At 40.0% G+C, this 19,228-nt stretch overlaps 1 protein-coding gene across 3 annotated transcripts; it reads left to right on the top strand.

Moving 5' to 3' along the window:
* The first annotated feature begins 517 nt into the window (after positions 1–517).
* Positions 518–16,996, top strand: mphosph8 (M-phase phosphoprotein 8). Of its 3 annotated transcripts, XM_028393302.1 has the most exons (14): positions 524–779; positions 2,343–2,504; positions 2,599–3,618; positions 4,178–4,274; positions 4,483–4,731; positions 4,835–4,957; positions 5,083–5,171; positions 13,917–14,057; positions 14,150–14,236; positions 14,323–14,477; positions 14,592–14,743; positions 14,830–14,954; positions 15,210–15,293; positions 15,384–16,996. In XM_028393302.1, the coding sequence occupies exons 1-14, from the start codon at positions 678–680 to the stop codon at positions 15,423–15,425; spliced, it is 2,628 nt and encodes an 875-aa protein (XP_028249103.1). In that variant the 5' UTR covers positions 524–677; the 3' UTR covers positions 15,426–16,996. The 3 variants fall into 3 exon arrangements, with proteins under 3 accessions (XP_028249100.1, XP_028249103.1, XP_028249102.1); XM_028393299.1 differs by lacking the exons at positions 13,917–14,057; positions 14,150–14,236; positions 14,323–14,477; ... (2 more) ...; positions 15,210–15,293; positions 15,384–16,996 and adding exons at positions 6,995–9,296; positions 9,868–13,804 and having other exon boundaries at positions 518–779; XM_028393301.1 differs by lacking the exons at positions 524–779; positions 2,343–2,504; positions 2,599–3,618; ... (9 more) ...; positions 15,210–15,293; positions 15,384–16,996 and adding exons at positions 5,974–6,236; positions 6,995–9,296; positions 9,868–13,814.
* The last annotated feature ends 2,232 nt before the right edge of the window (positions 16,997–19,228 follow it).

A 19,228-nucleotide genomic window follows, 5' to 3' on the forward strand; every position in this document is an offset into this window, starting at 1 on the left:
GGGGGTCATATCAATATCTATATATCTGCCTATAGCTATATGTTGATAAGAGTTCATTTCAAGTTCATTTCAAGTATTGATTTTGTCTTGACTTTTGTCCTGGGAGTCCACCATATTTTCGTATCTCGTGATGCCTTTACAAAAATTTGAATTTGAATTTTTAACATCTCCAATAATGCTCAAAACATGGAGATTTAAATATGTGTTATTATTATTAGTAGTAGTATTTTTATTATTTTTAATAATGTGTATTAATCATTTATTAATAATAAGAAAAAGTGTGTAGAGAGACATATTTAACAAAAACAATGGCATAAAACTCCTGTCATTTAAGTGGTGGAAACAATTTATTGTCGTTTGCTGCATCAACATTTCTGATGAGTTACGCGTTCTTTTTCAATATATAATCTGAAATAATACAAACAAACAAACAGTATGAATTTGCTTACAGTATTTAGAAATCGTGCATATTACGGGGTATGGGGAGTCCTTGAACGCATCGTAGTGGGAGCGGGCGGTAGCTGCTCTGCGCTCGGTTCAGCCCACCGAGCTGCAGAACTCGTCCAGCACTACGGACAGGTACATCAGCGTCCTACCTCTGTCGACACAGCGGCCTTTTAGTGGTGTGGAATCCAAAAGAGCTTCGGTAAAAGTAGACAGAACACCAACCGGCAGCCATGGAGGCTGAAACCGACAAGGTGGAGCCTGCGGACAGTGAACAAGACGAGGAAGAGGATGTGTACGAAGTGGAGAGGATCATAGACATGCGAGTGGAAGAGGTAAGGCTAGCTAACGGCTAGCATAACCGCCTGGCTAGCTCGGCAAACATGGCTGCCATTTCTTTCACTCTACTCTCACGACGCATAGCATACCTACAACAGTGGACAGACCCTGGTTGTTGACAAAAACGCCTCTGTAGAATGCATTTAGAGTGTATTTTGTTGCACTCACTTGTACTTGATTAAATATAACCACAGTTTTCCGTGGTATCCCCCCCCCCCTGTTCATCCATACACAGCATCATTTTCCAGCACAACTTCTCCCATGATGTCCGCTTGCCTCTCCCCTGCTAAGGCCAAGGACAGGCGCTTTGCAAGCATATACACACCAGGGCTTCACTGAAGCTAAATCAAATATGTTGTAGATTATTTGTAGGCTCTTCATGCATTAAAAGAATGGAGCGATTACCCTAGAGGTAAACACTGAGGGTCGATTACTCCATTTATTAAACCCCAGCTAACATTAGCCAAACTGACAGAACTGTTTTTTTACTGTTTACAAATTCCATGGTGGACAGAAAAGAGTTGATATTTTAAGCTCAGTTGTGTGTTTGTAAGAACTCTAAACTGATAACTGTTAAGTTATGTACATACTTTACAAGATACTTTAACTTCGTTTGTCCAGGGGTGAATACTGTCAGAACTAAAGCACAGTGTGTGTTCAGTACTTTGTAGATCCTCCACATGTATGTATTAAATATGTGTATAATCTCTTGCTTGCTGCTAATTATAACTCTGTTAATGTTTATGTTATTAGTTTGGATCCCTCCCATCATTCTTCGTGTTTTGTTTACATACAGTCACACATTGTTGTAGGATAGTGCCACGTTTTCATACTAACCTATTTAGTGGTTGGCACTTTTGTGTGACAGCCGTGTTTGTTTTTCTCCCTATAAATAAGACTTTGTCATAATAACTTTCCCTGTTATTAACTATGATTACATCAGTTCTTATTTGTAGTCTTTAGAAGGCTTTTGAGGTTAATTGGTTGGTTTAAAGGAATAAGTTACCATAACTAGTTGATGAAGACTCTCAGTCATCTAGGTCATAATACGTAGAGAAGATTGAAGCAGCGTTTTCTTGAAGATGTTTTGCTGCTCATCCAAGCAGCTTCATCAGTTCTGAACTGGTGAAGATGAGCGGAACGTCTTCAAGAAAACACTACAAGTCCAGGCACCTCGCTTCAATCTTCTCTACGTTACCATAACTAGTTAAATGCTTGAAGAATGTTAGTGTTTAGTTGGATTTCCAAGTTAATTTTTTTTCCAACATGTATACTTCATGTATCATGAAGTGCACTGAAGATGTTATATGACTTATCCAAAAATGTATTTTCTGAAAGGCTTTGTTTTTTGTAATATAGATCATAATTCACACCACTAGGCTAAAAACTCTTTAAAAGTGCCACAAGGTTTATCATTCAGTATGATATAACTTCCATACATCTCCCCATCATCTGTAACTTTTGAGTTGCTCTAAATTCTGTTGGCTGAAGTTGCAATAGTAATCAAATGTGTCTGCTCAGCGTTGAGGGCTTAATACATTCTCTCTCTCTGTTTTCAGGGTGAAGTGCTCTACAGAGTTCGCTGGAAGAATTACTGCTCTGATGATGACACTTGGGAGCCAGAGGCCCATTTAGAAGATTGTCGTGAAGTCCTCTTAGCCTTCAAGAAGTCACAAGCTGATGCTAAGGCCAAGAAAGAGGCAGAAGTCAAGAAGAGTGTGGTTAGTATGAAGTGACAATTTACTGGTTTTATAGTGAACAATAATACTGATCTAAATGTCTTCTGTGACCTTGCATGTCCCATTTTCTTATCAGAAACCGCTGCCAGTCAAGAGTGAAGTGATTGATGCTGACTCAGAAAGTGACAGCGACAAAGACCGTCCAACAGAAGTGCCCGTCAAGAAGAAGAAAAAGAAGAAGATCCGGGAGGAGGAAGAAGATGACAAAACACCCCTAAAGGAAAAAAAGAAAAAGAAGAAAGATAAACGCAAGGATGAGTTCAGGCCCCTACCGGCACCGGAAACAGATGATGAAGAGGAAGAGAGGCCGTCGACCCCGCCCTCTTCTCCCAAGGAGAAAAAGGCTGACTTAAAAAAGCGACTGGTTGACTCTGACGATGAGGACGATCAACCTGTTCCTTCAAAAAAACACAGGAAGGACAAGGGCAAAGAGGGAGGAAAACGTAAAAAGGAAAAGGGAGAGGAGGGGAAGAAGAAAAAGGGGAAGAGAGAGAGGAAGATAGAAACTTCGGAAGATGAGGCAGCTGCTCCGTTTGAAGATGACCTGAGCGAAGTCCTGTCAGAGTCCCAAATGGACGAGTCTGGATCAACTGACACAAAGTCTGTAGAAAAGCCAGGTGTGGATGACAAGTCCAAACAAAAGAAGGGGAAGTGGGAAGTAAAGCTGCAGGGCATTAAGGACCTCATCCATGACAAAAAAAGCAAAAAGACTGATGGAAAAGATAGCAGCATTCAGAAACTGAAGAGCCTTACCTCAAAAAGCAAAGAGGACGCCCCACAATCAGACTCTAGTGACAGCTCCACGCTACATAAGAAAGTCAAGAGTAAAGGGCAGGAGAGCACATCAGCATCACAGAAGGTCCCGCCTTCTTCCACATCCTCATCTTCATCCTCCTCCTCTGTCATAGCTGCTGCCAACCCCGTCAAGGCTAGGGAGGAGGGTTTGCCTAAAGAGGATATTTTGGGACAGAAGGATGCCACGGGTTCAACTAACCTGTTTGAAAAGTTCCTACTAAACTGCGAAGCCAAGGATCGGGCCCCACGCAGACCACTTTATCAACCCGTCCCAGAGAAGACCAGCACCAAACCCACAAAGGTACAACACTTGATTATTTTATTTCTTCTCTTCTTGAATTTGAAATTAATACAAAAAACATGATATTTACCTTGTTTTTAGCAAAAATTACAATTTCAGTGGATTCTGTGTCCTGCACTGTGTCCTTTGTCTTTTGTTACTAAAAACAGCCAGTAAGTGGTTACATTTTCATAGCTGAGGTTGATAACACACTGGAGCAGTGTTAAGAAGCATGATATAAAACCTGTATTCATTTCTTTATTTCTTTGGGGAGGATCATGAAGTTTGTCTTTAGCACTTCTCTGTCCATGTGTGGCCCAAGTCTTTCATGTTACAGATCTCCCCTTTACAAATACGGATGTATGATTTGTACTTTTTTGCTAGCAGCTGGAGGCAAGCTGCATGAATGAAGGAGAGACTGTGTTTAAAACAGTGTTATTTTAGATCTATCTTGCAGGACTTTTTGAAACCTGAACATATTGCATTAACATATACTGCTAACTATAGCAACAGTAATGATACTACCCACGTTTTAGCTGCCTCAACATCTGCAACATCTAACTGTGTTTTTTCCCTTTAGCTAATAGGAAAGATTGAGAAGATCCCCAAATCAGCTAAAGAGTCTCCTTCTCAGAAGACGGAGCCAGAAAAGACAGAGAGGACAAAGCAATCGGATGGTAAGCATGATAATTAGTATAAAAAAACACAGTTGGTCACTGTTGTTTTTAGTTTGAGAACAAAGGTCAACCACACTTTCAGCCCCTTTCCTGCAGTGGGCCTTTATGTGCATGCCAGTTTGTTGGATATTACTGTGAAAATGTTCATCCTAAACACTTTAGAAGGGCATGTATGCAGTAGCGTCACTTAATGGCTGCTCCTCTTCAGTCTCCAGACCTGGTCAGAGTTACGGCTTCAGCCTGGACAGTGATGAGCGAGAGGAGGATTCTACAGGAAAGCCAAAGCTTGGAGATGATTCTCGGGAGCGAAGGGAGAAGCCAGAGGAGACGCAGCGGCCCAGCTGGGAGAGGAAAACTCCAAGTGATGAGCGAAGGAAGAGGAGAGAGGACAGTGAGCCCCGGCTCTTCATAGCATGTGATGACAGTCAGGAAACAGCAGAGGGTGCTGACAAATCCGGTATTTTTTTTTATAAGTAAAGTTTCTTTGATTTTTGAATTGAGAATTCAACATTCATTTACACCTGCCAGCTAATTAACTGTCTGCATTGTGTGTTTTATAGACAGAGGTCAAGCCACATTAAGTTTAGGGATGGACCTTAACCTAGACTGGATGACTCTGGATGACTTCCAAAAACATCTAAATGGAGAGGATGAGCTCCTGTCAGGTCCACCATTATCACCTAGTAAGTGACTTCCAGCTACTAGGGACTACCAGTGACTTCTTAAAGGAGTCGCTGGTTTTGACAGCGGAAGCACCAGAAACCACTAGAAAAAATTACACCATTCATCTATACCTTGTAATTCACAGGTGGGTTGCGAGATGCTGTAAAAAGTGGAGATTACATGACTGTGAAAGTGGCACTTAATTCTAAAGAGGACTACAATTTGGACCAAGAGGTAAGTTTGATGTCCTTTACAGTATATTCTAAAAATCTTCACACAACCATCTTATCAGTATCTCTTGTCTATCATGTGATTTGTTTTTACTTTGTTTTATATGTACACCTGGTCTGTTTAAAGGTTCTTTCAGCCTTCTATTTGAAGACTAAAGCACATTATAGAATTTTTACAGCTTGCACCTTGGTTGCCCCCAGTGTGTGAATGTGGAAGTGATTGCAGCCCTATATGAAATCTTCTGTGTGCGTCACATGGGGGGCAAGGATAAATATTTGCTGGATTTTGCATTCAAATTGCATGCCATTCAAAATGGAATTACCATAGTTTTAACTTTTATAAAACAAAATAAGTCAGGGACCTGTTTTTGCCCCACTTACAGTTACAGTTTTAAATGCAGTTTACATAAAATAAATATCAACCATAATGGTAACCCATTTGTTTCGGGATAAACATCATCAGTCATCTAACCCAAATTTTGGACTCGTGGCACATTTTCAGGAAGCGTTTTCATGGATTCATATCAGTAAAATCTTAGGAAATGTGGCTACCTGGTGTAACCGACTCTATGGCAAAGACCTTTAAAATGAACTTATCAACTGCAACATGAAGTCTGTCTCTTCAAGATCTACATCTACACACTTTACTGTTTAATGTCAACTAGTTAAACGCTTCAAGCTGCCTTTCTACATTTTGTCTGCGACAAAAAAGGTAAGAATATTTTTTTTAATAAAACAAAAGTATGATATTTAAGTAACATTGGTATACTTTGAATTGTAATAATTTCAGTTGGTGTGTATTTGATTTTCTGCTAAATTATTCCTAAAATACCTTCAGATCTAAAGAGCTATATTGACCACTGTCAGCCTACACTGTATCGTTCCCAAATGGCTCCTAAACTTATGTGACTTGTACTATGTTAACTTACTAACCTACTATTATTAATGCATCATTATACATATTTGTAATTTGTGCACATTAGCGACTGTGTTGTCATCTTTCCTTGCAGTGTGAAGGCCAATGGATGAAGATGTGAAATACCTGGACAAGACGAACTCTTATAAGCAGGTACATACTGTATACGCTTTCAGAACATTCATTATCTCCATGATCACAGCACTAGTAGCATGCACAAATAACCATCATGTATTTAGGAGTTTTTTAACCAAAACATTTAAAAGCGCTGACATAAATGAAAAAAAAAACACCAATGTTTTTTAATGGCTGGGCACAGGTAGCTTTGCATCTGTACCTGACCTGGCTTTGGATTTTGTTAGATTAGAACAGCATGTTGTGTTCACTAGTTATTTCTGTAAAAACACTGGAATGCTAATCCAAAATTCCCTGTATATGACATCAAAAGTTAGATAATTAATTGTTTTGATTGCAAGCAATGATTTTTAAGTCTAGTTCATACACTGTTCTCTCCATGTGGCATTCCATCCAGCATCCCATGACTACATACACATGGTTAGACATTTACAATGTCAAAACGCTGCTTGATCCAATAAAGCCATTAACTGTTTCTGAATGGGTCACATGTGGTTTTTGTACTGGAGATTTGAATGAGATTTGAGCCTGGATCTTAATAGGGGATTGCCAAGGTGCAGATGTGTTAAAACAGCAAATTTAAAAAATGTGCATAGGATTTAAAACAAAAGAAATCACCATCAATTAAAAGCCGAAATTTAGAGACAAATTTTAGCTTTTTGTTTTTTTTCCCCTTCCACATTTATTTTGTGAAGGGTCTGCTATTCCAAGTTTACTCAAATTATTCATGGGATCTGATTTGGCGATGAGTCTTACATATACTTGTTCTTTTACAGGCGTGTATTGGTGAGAAGAGGTCATTTGACGCAGAGAGGAGCTTGATTGAAGAGACAAGTTCAAGTGGTGCTCTTAGGTTGACTTCTAACATTGAAGAGGGCACTCCAAAAGCAAAAGAAAATATGCCACAAGATTTGGATGGTCCAAATTATGGTACAAACACTAAGGAAATGACAGTGACAAGAGATGAACATGCCCAGAAAGATGGGAGCAATTTACTTGAATCAAAAATCACAGCTTGTGATTTAGCTGTCACACAGGAAAGTCAAATAAAGGAAGACACGAAGAAAGAAAAAGAAGAAGGGGCTTCGTCAAGTAAAACCAGTTTAAACATTGATAGTTCAGAGGGAACCATAAATGCAGATGGTATTGAAGGGATGGAAAAAAAGAGCATCACTAACAAACTAAACTCCCCTAAGAAAGCTAAGGACTCAAGTGATGAAGCAGAGAATGTTGTGACTGGTAACTCGGATAGCAAAGACCAAGTTCTGTCCATGTCTGGTGACAAAGACATGCTGAAAATACGATCACGACGGGCGAGAAGAACTGTGGAAAAGAAGCAGCCAACTCGATCAAGTCAAAGGACCTGTAAGAAAGTGTTTGAGCCAGCACCTAGCCCACCAGAGGAAGAGAAGAAGGAGGCATGCAAAAAGCACTTTTGTTTGTATTGCAAAATGGCTTTCACTCAACTTGCCAAGCACTTAGAAAAGAAACATGCAGAGGAGACAGATGTTGCCCATGCAATACACTTTCCTAAAGGTTCCAAAGTCAGACAGACGTTACTTGACCAAATACGGAATAAAGGAGATTATGAACATAATTGCAAAGTTCTCAAAAGTGGTGATGGGGAAATTGTGACCAAGAAACAAGTAAAGAATACCCCCATATCTGTTCGGGACTTCCTGCCTTGCCAACACTGTTTTGCTTTTTATCGCAAAACTGATTTGTGGAGACATGAGCGTTCATGTAAGGCCAGAAAGGGAGATCAAAAATCCGCCGAGATGACAAGATCCCGAGGAGACAGTGCCTCCTCTCACCTGCTTCCAATGTCAGAGTTTCTGACTGGAGGCTGTGAAGAAATCATCCACATCATGCATCAAGATGATATCTCCAGGCATATCAGAAACGACCCACTTATTTGTAAATATGGAAATGCACTATCTGTCAAGTATGACAATGATAAGTCCCAGTTTGCTTATATTGCACAGAAGATGAGGGAACTAGGTAGATTTGTACTTGCTGTAAATGAGCTCGACAAGAGTATTAAGTACTTACATGAAATATGCCAACCATCCAGATTTCAATTAGCTGTTGAAGGGGTCAAAAAGGTAAGTGGGTTTGACCCAAGTTCAAGTAAGTTTAAAACCATTTCACTAGTCTCAAAGATAGGCTACTCCTTGAAACGAGCTGCAGAGATAGCGTTTGGGGAAAGTCGCATGACAGAGGACAGTGAAACAGAAAGTGAAGTGAAAAAGTTCATTCAGCTTCTTGACACAAAATGGACCCAGAGTTTTTCTCGCAAAGCACTAGCCTTCTCTTTGAGGCAAGAAGTTAAAAAAGTGGAGGTGGACAAATCCACTGTGACAGAAGATTTGATGAAACTCCACAAGTTTATTACAAGGGAAGGAGACGAAGCCAGGAAAGAACTGAAAGAAAGTCCCAGTTTGTCAACGTGGAAAAAGCTCGGTGAAGCCACTTTAGCAGACGTGTGTCTGTTTAACAGAGGAAGGGTAGGAAATATTGGTAGACTGCTCTTGCAAACTTATACTCACAAAAAGATCAAGGGAATGTTTCAACCCTCTGCAGATCAAGTAAGAAAAAGCACAAAATTGGAATTAGACCTTGGTTCCAGTTTTACCAGATTGGAACTGGAAGGTCAGTATGGAAGGAACATGCTGGTTCTGCTAACTGAAAGGATGGTTTTGTCTATTGACTTGCTTGTTGAAAACAGAGAGCAAGCAGGTGTTTCAAAAACAAACCCATACCTTTTTGCACGGACTGAGGGTCCATCCTTCATCAGAGCACTAGATTGTTTCCGAAGGGCTGCAGTCGAATGTGGAGTTAAAAACCCAGAAGCACTTTTGTCTTCATCATTAAGAGAGCAGATTGCCTGCTGCTGGCAGCTAATGAGCCTCAGCGAACGTGAATTGGATCAAGTGTCTGCGCTGGTAGGAAAGACCAGCCAAGAGTGTTACATTCTCTCAAAAAATGCCTCACAGCTGGAGGAAGTGAGTAAGCTACTGTTGAAGATGGAGCGAACACTGCCATCCAACACAAGTCCACCCAGCACTGCAAGAAGTGGTAAGTATAGTTTGCTTCTTTCTGTATCTATATATATTTTAGCCATAGAACTCTTGACTGGTTTGAGGAAACAACATTTTAAACAGCCTAGTAAGCATTTTCCAACACTAGGCCTGAGTTTATTCAGAATGTTTGGGACTGTAACTTCTGGAAGACAGTTTGTAGTCGCAATAAAGACGCTCATGTTCCTGATTTGGGTATCCCTAACAATTTAGTGTAAAGTGTTGAGTGAGAAAAGGTGGTAAGAAGATGCATCTGTAGGCTTTAAAGAAGGTAGCGGTAGTGCCAGTTTTCATGATGAGCCACAGGGCCCACTGTTTCTGTGGTTGAAAAACTCCTAACATGTTCTTTGCTTTCAAAGGTTAGGTGGAAAGTTGCCAGTCCTTTCCAAATATATTAACATCTGACAATTTTAAATATAATTTAAGTTAAATTTGGAGCAGAAAATGCTCAAAGTCATTCAAGGACATTACAGTCAACTATTGAACCTTTGAAACAGCACTTAACAGACAAAATAATTCTAAACCTTTCTATAATTTTAAGTGACAAAGATTTCCAACATTCTTTTTAGGGTCTGGACAGAAAGCTGCACTAAAGAGAAGACCTTGGAGTGAGAAGGAGCAGGCTGCAGTGCGTCATTATCTGAGTGAATTTATCACCAGAATGAAGGTCCCAGGGAAAAGGGAGTGCAATGCTTGTATAGCTGCTGAGCCAGATCTTCGAGAAAGATCTTGGACAGATGTGAAAAATTATGTACACAATACACTACAGACAATGCGTAGGAGAAATAACCAACAGAACCCTGAAGGGAACCCAAAGAGTACAAAAGCTGGAGCCCAAACCATAAAGACCAATTTAGAAGACACTAGTGATATATGTAACATGACAACAGTGGATTCAGATCACCTGAGAGAAAGTTGTTGTATGACATTGATGTCGACAGCAAACTTGAGAGACTCATTGACATTCTCCCAAGAAATGACTCCAAGTTATGCTACCTTGTGCTCCACAAGTGCAAATATGGTGCACACAACTCAACCGTTGATTTCTAGTTTTACAGCACTTAACGCTACTGATACCCAGGTGGTTCCTACCTTTACTCCGCACGATACTACAAATGCACTTATGCCTCCTGTGTACACATCAGAGAACAACAGACTTCTGCCAATGTCTCCTTCATATACACACAATGCCGCAAGTATGCCACCCCCTTCTGTGTATTCACCACAGGACACTACAGGATCGTCAATGATTCCCTCTTTTACCTCTCTTAATGCTTCAAATACCTCCATGGTTCCTGGATTTGCAAGTGCACCACTGGTCCCTTCATACTCAACACTAAATGACAGAATTCAGCCTATTGTTTCTTCCTTCACACCTCTGAACCATTCAAATGCACCTGTTTATCCCATAAACCCAGCCCCTATGACAGCACAGGTTGTACCAACAGTCCATGGACCCAGTGTTTCTGACAGAACATTAGCGGTGCAGGATAATAAGCCCACGTCTTCTGGGGGAAGACAAGCTACTCCAGCTGACAAACCTCAAAAGAGAAATAAGAGGTTGTGGAGTGAAGAGGAACAGGCAGCAGTGCGGCGTCAGCTTGGAGACTTCTGTAAGCTAGTGAAAATACCAGGCAAAAAGGATTGTGATGCATGTTTAGCGGCTGAACCTGCCCTAAGCAGCAGAACATGGAGGGAAGTCAAATATTATGTACACAACTCAATCCAGTCGCTTAAAAGAAGAGGTCATGTAGTTGCTTCCAAACAAACTGGAGGACCGGAACCAGAGACTCAAAATCCAAACCCTGAGTGGGATGGTCCTATTTACCTCTCCCTGTAAATATTTTTAGCAAAACATAAGTGATCACTGCTTGAGGCCTGTGGCTTTAACCTCAGATTGTATGGGGCTTAAATATTCAACACATGTGAATCATGTCAGATGTCACGTTGGTGAACTCTGCTTCCATTTGCAGAAATTTGCAGACAGTCCTGATGTTTTATGCATTCAGGTTCAACCAGGACAAGCTAGCCGTTCAATGAAGAAACACTAAAAAAAGAGTGCTGCAGGAATTATGTATTTTTAATAGAACAATTAAGCATCACATCGGTTCCATTGGTTAAAAAACAAAAACTGATGACTGGTTTTTCATTATTGCAGGAAATGTAATATACACTATTTGGCATGTGTCACTGCACAGTGACCAACAACAGAAAAAAGAGTATCCTGTAATGTTGTAACACAAATGTGCACCATTTACCTGAACAGTGCAATGATATTTGACATCATTGACAACCTTTGTAGCTTCATTTAGCCTATTATTAGCATCTTAACAGACGCTGAGAAGGAAAATCATTAGTGGTGCACAGTAGGAAAAAATATATTGGGGTTTAATGACAGCCACAGAGTCACACACACTAACACTCACAATGTCTTCAGAACATTGCAAAACCAGAGGCTAAAATTCTTGCCCTTTCTATGATCAGTGCTGGCCCCTGCAACGGTGCAATTGCAGTAGGATTTTTACACTTCAAAAAGTACTTACACATGTATCTTTCAGTAGCATTTTTATGTATTTTAACGATCAGAAAAGAAAACGTACCAGCGGATCTGCAGATGCAAGATGCTTGTTTTGCATCATTCCCAAAACCCAGACCAAGTGTACTATATTCTTGCTTTAGCCAGTAGCCTATACTGTAGATAGCCTGCAGAAATAATGACATACCTTCCTTGCTGATGTTAGAGAATTAGGGGCTATGTGTGTATACCTCTCATTGAAATATAAATACATTTTTTGGAGGATCCTGTTAATAATTGTCTATTATTATTATTATTATTATTAGCATCTATATGTTTTCTGTATTAACATTGGATTAAAGATCGGTTGTATTTTTCTATACTATCGAACATTTTAGTATTTCGTTGCATTTGAGATCAAATCACTGCATTTTCTCATTTGTATTTCTACCTTTTAAGCTTTTACTATCTGGATGTTTGTGACATTAATATCCAGTTGCCAAAAGTACATTTCCTATTCAAGGGGAATTTTAATTTATCTTCTTTCCCAAACATATTTGATCAATTCGTTAATTAATTGTTAAGGGAATTTTTTCCCCTTAATTTCATATTTATTCCTGATATGTTGAAAAAAAGAGTGTGATCCAGAAAAAATACATTTGTTGCCAGTAATATAACAGCAAGGTGTTATTATAAAACTCAGTATAGATTGTTGAAATCTTTATGTCATTATACAAACTTTGTTGAGTGTTGGAAAAATGGAATATATCTCAAAGGAGGAATGTTCCAGTCATCTATGCCTGTAGTATTTTGTATTGGCTGAAACCAGGAACGAATGTGAAACCGGTGCATTTCAAATTAAAAAAACCTTTTAAAGTTAGCCACAGAAACTTTTAAAAAAAGCACCTTTTGTCCATTGTTGGGCATCATTCTACCTTGGACAGTGTGGTGTTGGTATTCCTGTCCTGATGTGGCGACGATTAAGTTCAGGCTTAATGTGGTTGAGTTTTTTTTTGGTCAGTTTTTTAGATGTCATTATGTAGATACATGAAAACATTCATCAGTTGTGCAATCTTGAGTTTGACTTTAACATATTCTTTGGTATCAAAAGGACAGGAAGTTCTTGTTACATGGTCTAGACACCAACACTTGTTTTTTGTCATGCTTCTGTGTATCCTCACTAGCACTTGTAGGTTTAACAGTATTCACCCCTCTTACCTACCAAAGCTGTTGGTGACATATTTCATGAAACCCTGACTCGTGTCAGATAATCCACAGCGATTTATTCCCACCGATGGCAGACACAGGCTGTTCCTTTCATTGCTTCCTTATAAAGTCTTTGTTGCAGTATATACAGTAGTTACAGATGATTCCATGGAAGGTCTGCATATGATGATATACAGTTGTTCAGACACTATGATTGCTGTTTGGTGTTGCAAAGCGAAGATTTGTTTTTCTTTGCCAAGTAGATAGATTTTTGTTTTCATTGCTGTTCTATAAGCACATGTTGTGTGTTACTCTTTTGTTACGTTGCCTTCAGTTAATGCTTCCTTGTCAAGTATTGTAAGGACATTCTATCTTCTGCCTGTACAATAAAATGCTTCTTTGGCTAAAATTTGAAGATTTTGAAAAGGATTTTTACCAAGAAAGAAAGACATTTGTAATTTTTCTTCTCACTGTTGACCTTGCTTAAACTGTCTTATCAGCTCATCAGTGGTCTTTGACATACCATAAATTAACCTAACCTTCGTAAAAAGTGCTGCACAAATAATGTTTAATTGGTTATGATGCCTAGAGCCCTGTGGCAAGTGACACTGTTGTTGGACTTACTAATTGTTCTTGTTTAGATGTAAACAAGGCCACTCTGGTCAATAGATGTTCAATGTGTAGTTTTTTTCTCCTAGACTAATCCTGATGTTGTTCATCCAGATACATAATCATACAGAGAGACAGCATATTGGCTTATATAGCAGCAGTATTCTGGATTCTCAGTACAGTTCATGCCTGGCTTGATTTAGTCTTCATTTACCCACTGCTGGTAATTTTGTCAGTAGTACTCCAACTTTATATTTGTATAAAATAGTATATTTTATACTTCCACAGGATGTCAGTGGTATGTCCCTGATCATGCTGGCAGCAGCAGGTGGGCAGGACGACATCCTCCGGTTGCTGATAAAGAAGGGGGTGAGGGTGAATGGACGGCAGAAGAATGGCACCACAGCGCTGATGCATGCTGCTGAAAAGGTAATTACCTGAAGAGTTGGAGGAGGACTACTATTGTAACATTTTATTTCTCACTGTGTCCTGTCTCAAACCTTTAATTTGATTTCTGTCAGAATTTCTTGACAACTGTTGCCATCTTACTTGAGGCGGGCTCCTACGTCAACGCTCAGACACTCGGAGGGGAGACTGCATTGATGAAGGTGATGCCACATTTCACTTTAATTGTTGTGCAGAACAGACAGATTAGTGTCATTCAGGGTGGTTCACTGACAATGTTTGTCTTCAGGCGTGCAAAAGAGGCAACACTGAGGTAGTGCGCCTCCTGCTGGAGTATGGAGCGGACTGCAACATCCTGTCCAAACACAAGAACACAGCTATGCACTTCGCCAAACTCAGTAACAACCTGATAGTGTGTGACCTCATTAAGGACCACGTCAGCATGTGAGTGCAGCCAGGTCCAAGAAATCCTCAGAGGCAATATATTTTCCAAGACTGATCATTAAACATCAGGTAAACCTGGTAGCATTTTAATATGCTCATCTCCCCGTCTGTCAGGCTGTCCAGTGTGGCGGAGGACACCATCCGAGCATACTTTGAGTCTCGCCTGGCGCTGCTGGAGCCTGTCTTCCCTATGGCCTGCCACAGGCTCTGTGAGGGGCCTGACTTCTCTCTGGAGTTTGCCTTTAAATCACCACCACCGCAAGAGGGTACAAACACACACTATCAACTCAGGTTTAATCCCAAATGAATAAGGTTGCTGTCCTTTTAATGTGCTTCTTCATGACTATTCCAGGTTCAGGCATCCTCCTCTTCATCTTCCACGCCAACTTTCTGAATGAGATCACACCCAGGCTCTGTGGACCGTGTAGCGTTCATGCTGTGGTGCTCAATGACAAGTTCCAGCTGCCTATTTTCCTGGTTAGTAAAAAAAAACAACTAATTAAAACATCTGCCTGGTGAAATAAAGTGTGCAAAACTAGAAGGCAGATCAAACATATATACATAAGATGTTCCTTTTGTCTGGTGGTAGGATTTAATACCTCAGCCTGTGCATCTGTTAAAATATTATATATTGTGATTTTTAAATTTACTTTTTGGCATTTGAAGTGTTTCAGTTTTTATTTTCGATGACATATTTCCCAAATGTTTACATTTTTGTCTTCCACCCTTCAGGACAGTCACTTCATCTACTCCTTCAGCCCAATTCCAGGCATCAACAGACTCTTCATTCGTCTGGCAGAAGCACCAACAGCCAAGGTGGCACAAACACACTGAGCAAGCACGAAAGTGTTTTTTAAAAAAGTGGATTATTTTAATGTGTCTTCTTTTCCTCTGTTCTTTCTGCAGGTTAAGCTCCTCATCTGTGCATACCGTGTCCAGCTGCAGTGATGCAGTGACACCATACCTGGCCGTCATGCCAAAACAACATCTACTACAAGTCTGTTCAGCAGGTGGTTCAGGAGCTGCTGAAAGGACCAGTCTTCTAAGAGAAGAAAAAAATGTTGGAAACATGGAGTGAAATTAAAATAACCAGAAGCTTATGATGAACTTCTGACTTCATTCCAGACCTCCACTTTACACTTATGCAGCACAAACCTGAGGATCTTGTAGGGTCTGTTTCTCCTGGAATAACCGTCCTTTGTTGGCTTCATTGTGGAGCTTCTGGGTGGAAGGAGGCAGTCAGAAACTCCCTCCTGTGTCGTGCCTTTTCCTCTGAGTTCCACCTCCTGTCAGGGTGAATAAGACAGATGTGTGTATTGATTTTCAGCCTAATCTCTGTGTATGTGTGTGGTTTTTTGGGGGGAGGGTCAGGTTGCATTTGGAGATTATACACAGGTTTTACATCCTTTTTTATTACTTGGACCAAAGTAATATGGAAGAAATCTGACCTTTTGTTGATGTTTATACTTGCTCAGTTCAGAATTTCTGTTGCTGGCGCAAAGTAACATGCACATGTGCATCCTTAATTTCCCGTCATCTCAACTATTAGTCCCCGCATGAGGTTATTTTTTGCATGTTTCTGTGAATGAAGAAAAGTTTTGCCCTCCATGCAGAGTGGATGCTGTTTATTTTTTTGGCCTGTACATATTCACATTTTGTACATATAAATATGGTATATACAGCTCTAAAGTCTCATGTGTTGACAGCTTTTTAAAGTGGTTTAAGTTTGTACAGTGAAAAGCTCTGACGGGCTGCAACACCTCAACCGCCCTTCCAAAAGTAAAAGTTTAGGGCTTTTAGTTTGAAAAGCTTTGTAGCTGATGGCTGCAGAATTTACACATATGTGTTCCCTTCCATTCTCATTGGACAATCTTAGGAAAGCAAATCAAAATGTGAGAGCATGATTTTAACTGCGCGACATTGCCCGCCGAATGAGCCGAGGCTGTCTGTACTGTACTTTAAAGCATCTCTGCTGCCTTAATATCCAGTTGTTCTTTATCTGTATCAAGTCAAGTATTTGTCACTTGGCTTCGTTTACTGAAGACTTTCTGTTGCTTTTACAGGTCTAACGGTGAAATTGAAAGCTGCATCCATTTGGATATGATTTGATCTCGCTTTAAATGCATTTTTTTCATTGTGTTATGACTTTTAGGATTCTTCAGAAATTCAATGCAAAAAAGTGCTGAGGCAGCAAAACACAGAAGCCAGTGAAATAAGCACAACAAGTTTATTGACTACAAGGAACTTTAAACGACAAATACTTTCTGTGGACGGACTATCTGAAACGCCAAAGACCACTACAGATCAAACCTGACTGGAGATTTTTGCTTGTTTTTTTCAGAGGTTACACTATTTTTTTTAGCTGAAACAGTGGTATGGTCCTTTAAAAACAGGATCTTTCTTCTTTTTGTGTGTTGAATGATCATTTTATTTCTGACCACTTTGCCAGACTTCACTTTGACCTCGGAATGGTCCCTGCAAATAATGTAATGTGTGTGTGTGTGTGTGTGAAAGAGAGAGGGGGGGAAGTTTACTGTGGTGTGTAGAGATGCTGCAGACAGTCATCACTCTGTCCTAAATAAAATGTGTACATATATTTGCAGTTTGATTTCTCTGCGTGTGTTTTTAATGTAAATACTGAGGTTGCTTTCTGTGAACTACATGTCTCAGATCAGTAGAGGACAGAAGAGATATGCACAGGTTTGGACTTTCACTCTATTCTTTAGTTTCTGTCTCTTATTTTGTGTATTTATACATGTGATATTGAAACATATTGATCGCTATTAGTGTATAAACCCACGTATAAAAGGCCCGAGGATGCATTAACAGGTTTCCATGTCATTTTGTTGCTTTATTGACAACAAACCTGTACTCTATTTGAAATCAATATATGAAAATGTAGCAGTCAAATAGTGTTTCGAACTGAAACATGGAGGTATGAGAAGTGATTTTTTTGAACGTAGACACCTTGATGTGGAAGATCTGGGAGATCAATTTCCTGCCGAATATATTGAAACAGCACCACACACAGGAGGACATAAGGTATAATGTGAGGCAGCCTGTCTGTGTGGTGAGGTGTATAACTAGTCCAAACGATAGTGTGTAGAGAAGTTAGGCATGGATACAGTCGCTTCTTAACTTTTAGCATAGCTATGCCGCTATAGGCCTATACACAGGGGACACAAACATGATCCACTGAGCAGTTCCCTGTCCCCATCAACCCCTTATACATACTAGTGATCCATGTCATTAACTGTTTGCTGTCTTACTCACAGACCTCTCTCTCTCTCGCTCCCTGTTTGCAGGTCTCTCTGCCCCCCAGACCGCACCAGTCTCTGCTGCTCATCCTTTAAATTACTATTATTTATTACCTGATGATATATGACATCCACTATAATATAAACACAATGGTTTCATCTTGCTTGACAACATCAACAACCGTCATGTTGTTTGTTTGTATGATGTTTGTGCATGTTTGTTCCTCTGTCTCTCTCTCTCTCTGTCCTGTCTCCCTCTTCTTCTCCTCCTCTACCCGGCCAACTGTCAGCAGAAAGGTTCTCCTAATGAGCCGGGTCCTGCTCAAGGTGTCTTCCTGTTAAAAGGGAGTTTTTCTTGTCACTGTTGCTCTTAAAGGGGTTCAGGTTCTGGGTCTCTGTGAAGCACCTAGTCTGATTGTAAAAAGCATTTATAAATAAAAAGTTAAACTTGTTCAAAAGGTTGCTTATATCGAACCCAAGGATTAAGCAATTTTGACAAAAAATGTGAAGTCAATTGTATGAAAATATCAAAAGGTTAAAATGAATTTGAATTATTTAAAGTAAGTGAAGTGTGATTACCAGGTTTGAAGTGGTGATTACATGTGTTTGAATGAAATCGTAATCAGAAATGAAATGTGTTTTGTTTTAGGTGTAGATTTAATGATGTTATGAAAAGCAGACACTAGATTACATCCTAACATAACTCTGGCAAAACATCAGAGTTAGTGAGGAGGAGGAAGAGGAAGCAAATGACTTATGCAACCTGATAATATACTGAATAGTGCAGTGACTGTGTAGATAGATAGATAGATAGATAGATAGATAGATAGATAGATAGATAGATAGATAGATAGATAGATAGATAGATTCTGCAGTTTTTGATGTTACTAAAGGTCATATGTGGATGATGAGAAGATGGATGTCCTTCATCAGATCTCCTGTGTGTCTCTGTTCTGTCATTTCTCCTTGAATCTGGATCTCTCCTTTCAGTATATAATTTGCGCACGTATAAAACAAATGTCCGACATTTTGCGCAGCCACAGCAGATCTGGCAACCCGGCTGACCACTTCACTGACTGCCTCCGCGTCTCCTCCGTGTACCTCTGCTCTCAGCCTGCTGGCTTTGATGCGCGTGGGGCTGAAAGAGGTGACTGTCGACTCTGCACGTTTCTGCTGGGTGGTATTTGAACGCACCTGATCCGCCATATTAACAACGTGATCATCCGCACACTGCACTTTTTTTTTTCTCCTGCCTCCTCCGTGCAAAAACACCTTTAATAACATGTCTCCCTGCGCATCACAATTACGCCTGCTGCACTGAGCAGTTAGTTTACGCTGATCTTCATCACTTCAGTGTCTTTTTTGATCCGTCCTGATGTGTAATATTAATTTCTGGTGTCTTTGAGGTTTGCGCAGCGGTTTTCTCAGACTCTTTGTGGTTATTGGTTATTTTTTCCGCAACCGTTTGGTTTCTGATGTGAGACTCTGGATGAA

Source organism: Parambassis ranga, chromosome 21 (genome assembly GCF_900634625.1).
Source record: "Parambassis ranga chromosome 21, fParRan2.1, whole genome shotgun sequence".
Classification (NCBI taxonomy): Eukaryota; Metazoa; Chordata; class Actinopteri; family Ambassidae; genus Parambassis; species Parambassis ranga.

Bases quoted from the DNA above. Each gene is read 5' to 3' on its own strand.
- mphosph8 (XM_028393299.1), top strand. From the start codon at position 678: ATGGAGGCTGAAACCGACAAGGTGGAGCCTGCGGACAGTGAACAAGAC. The intron at 4,275-4,482 runs GTAAGCATGATA...GCTCCTCTTCAG, and splicing joins GAGGACAAAGCAATCGGATG to TCTCCAGACCTGGTCAGAGT. The intron at 5,172-6,994 runs GTAAGTTTGATG...GTTCTTTTACAG, and splicing joins ACTACAATTTGGACCAAGAG to GCGTGTATTGGTGAGAAGAG.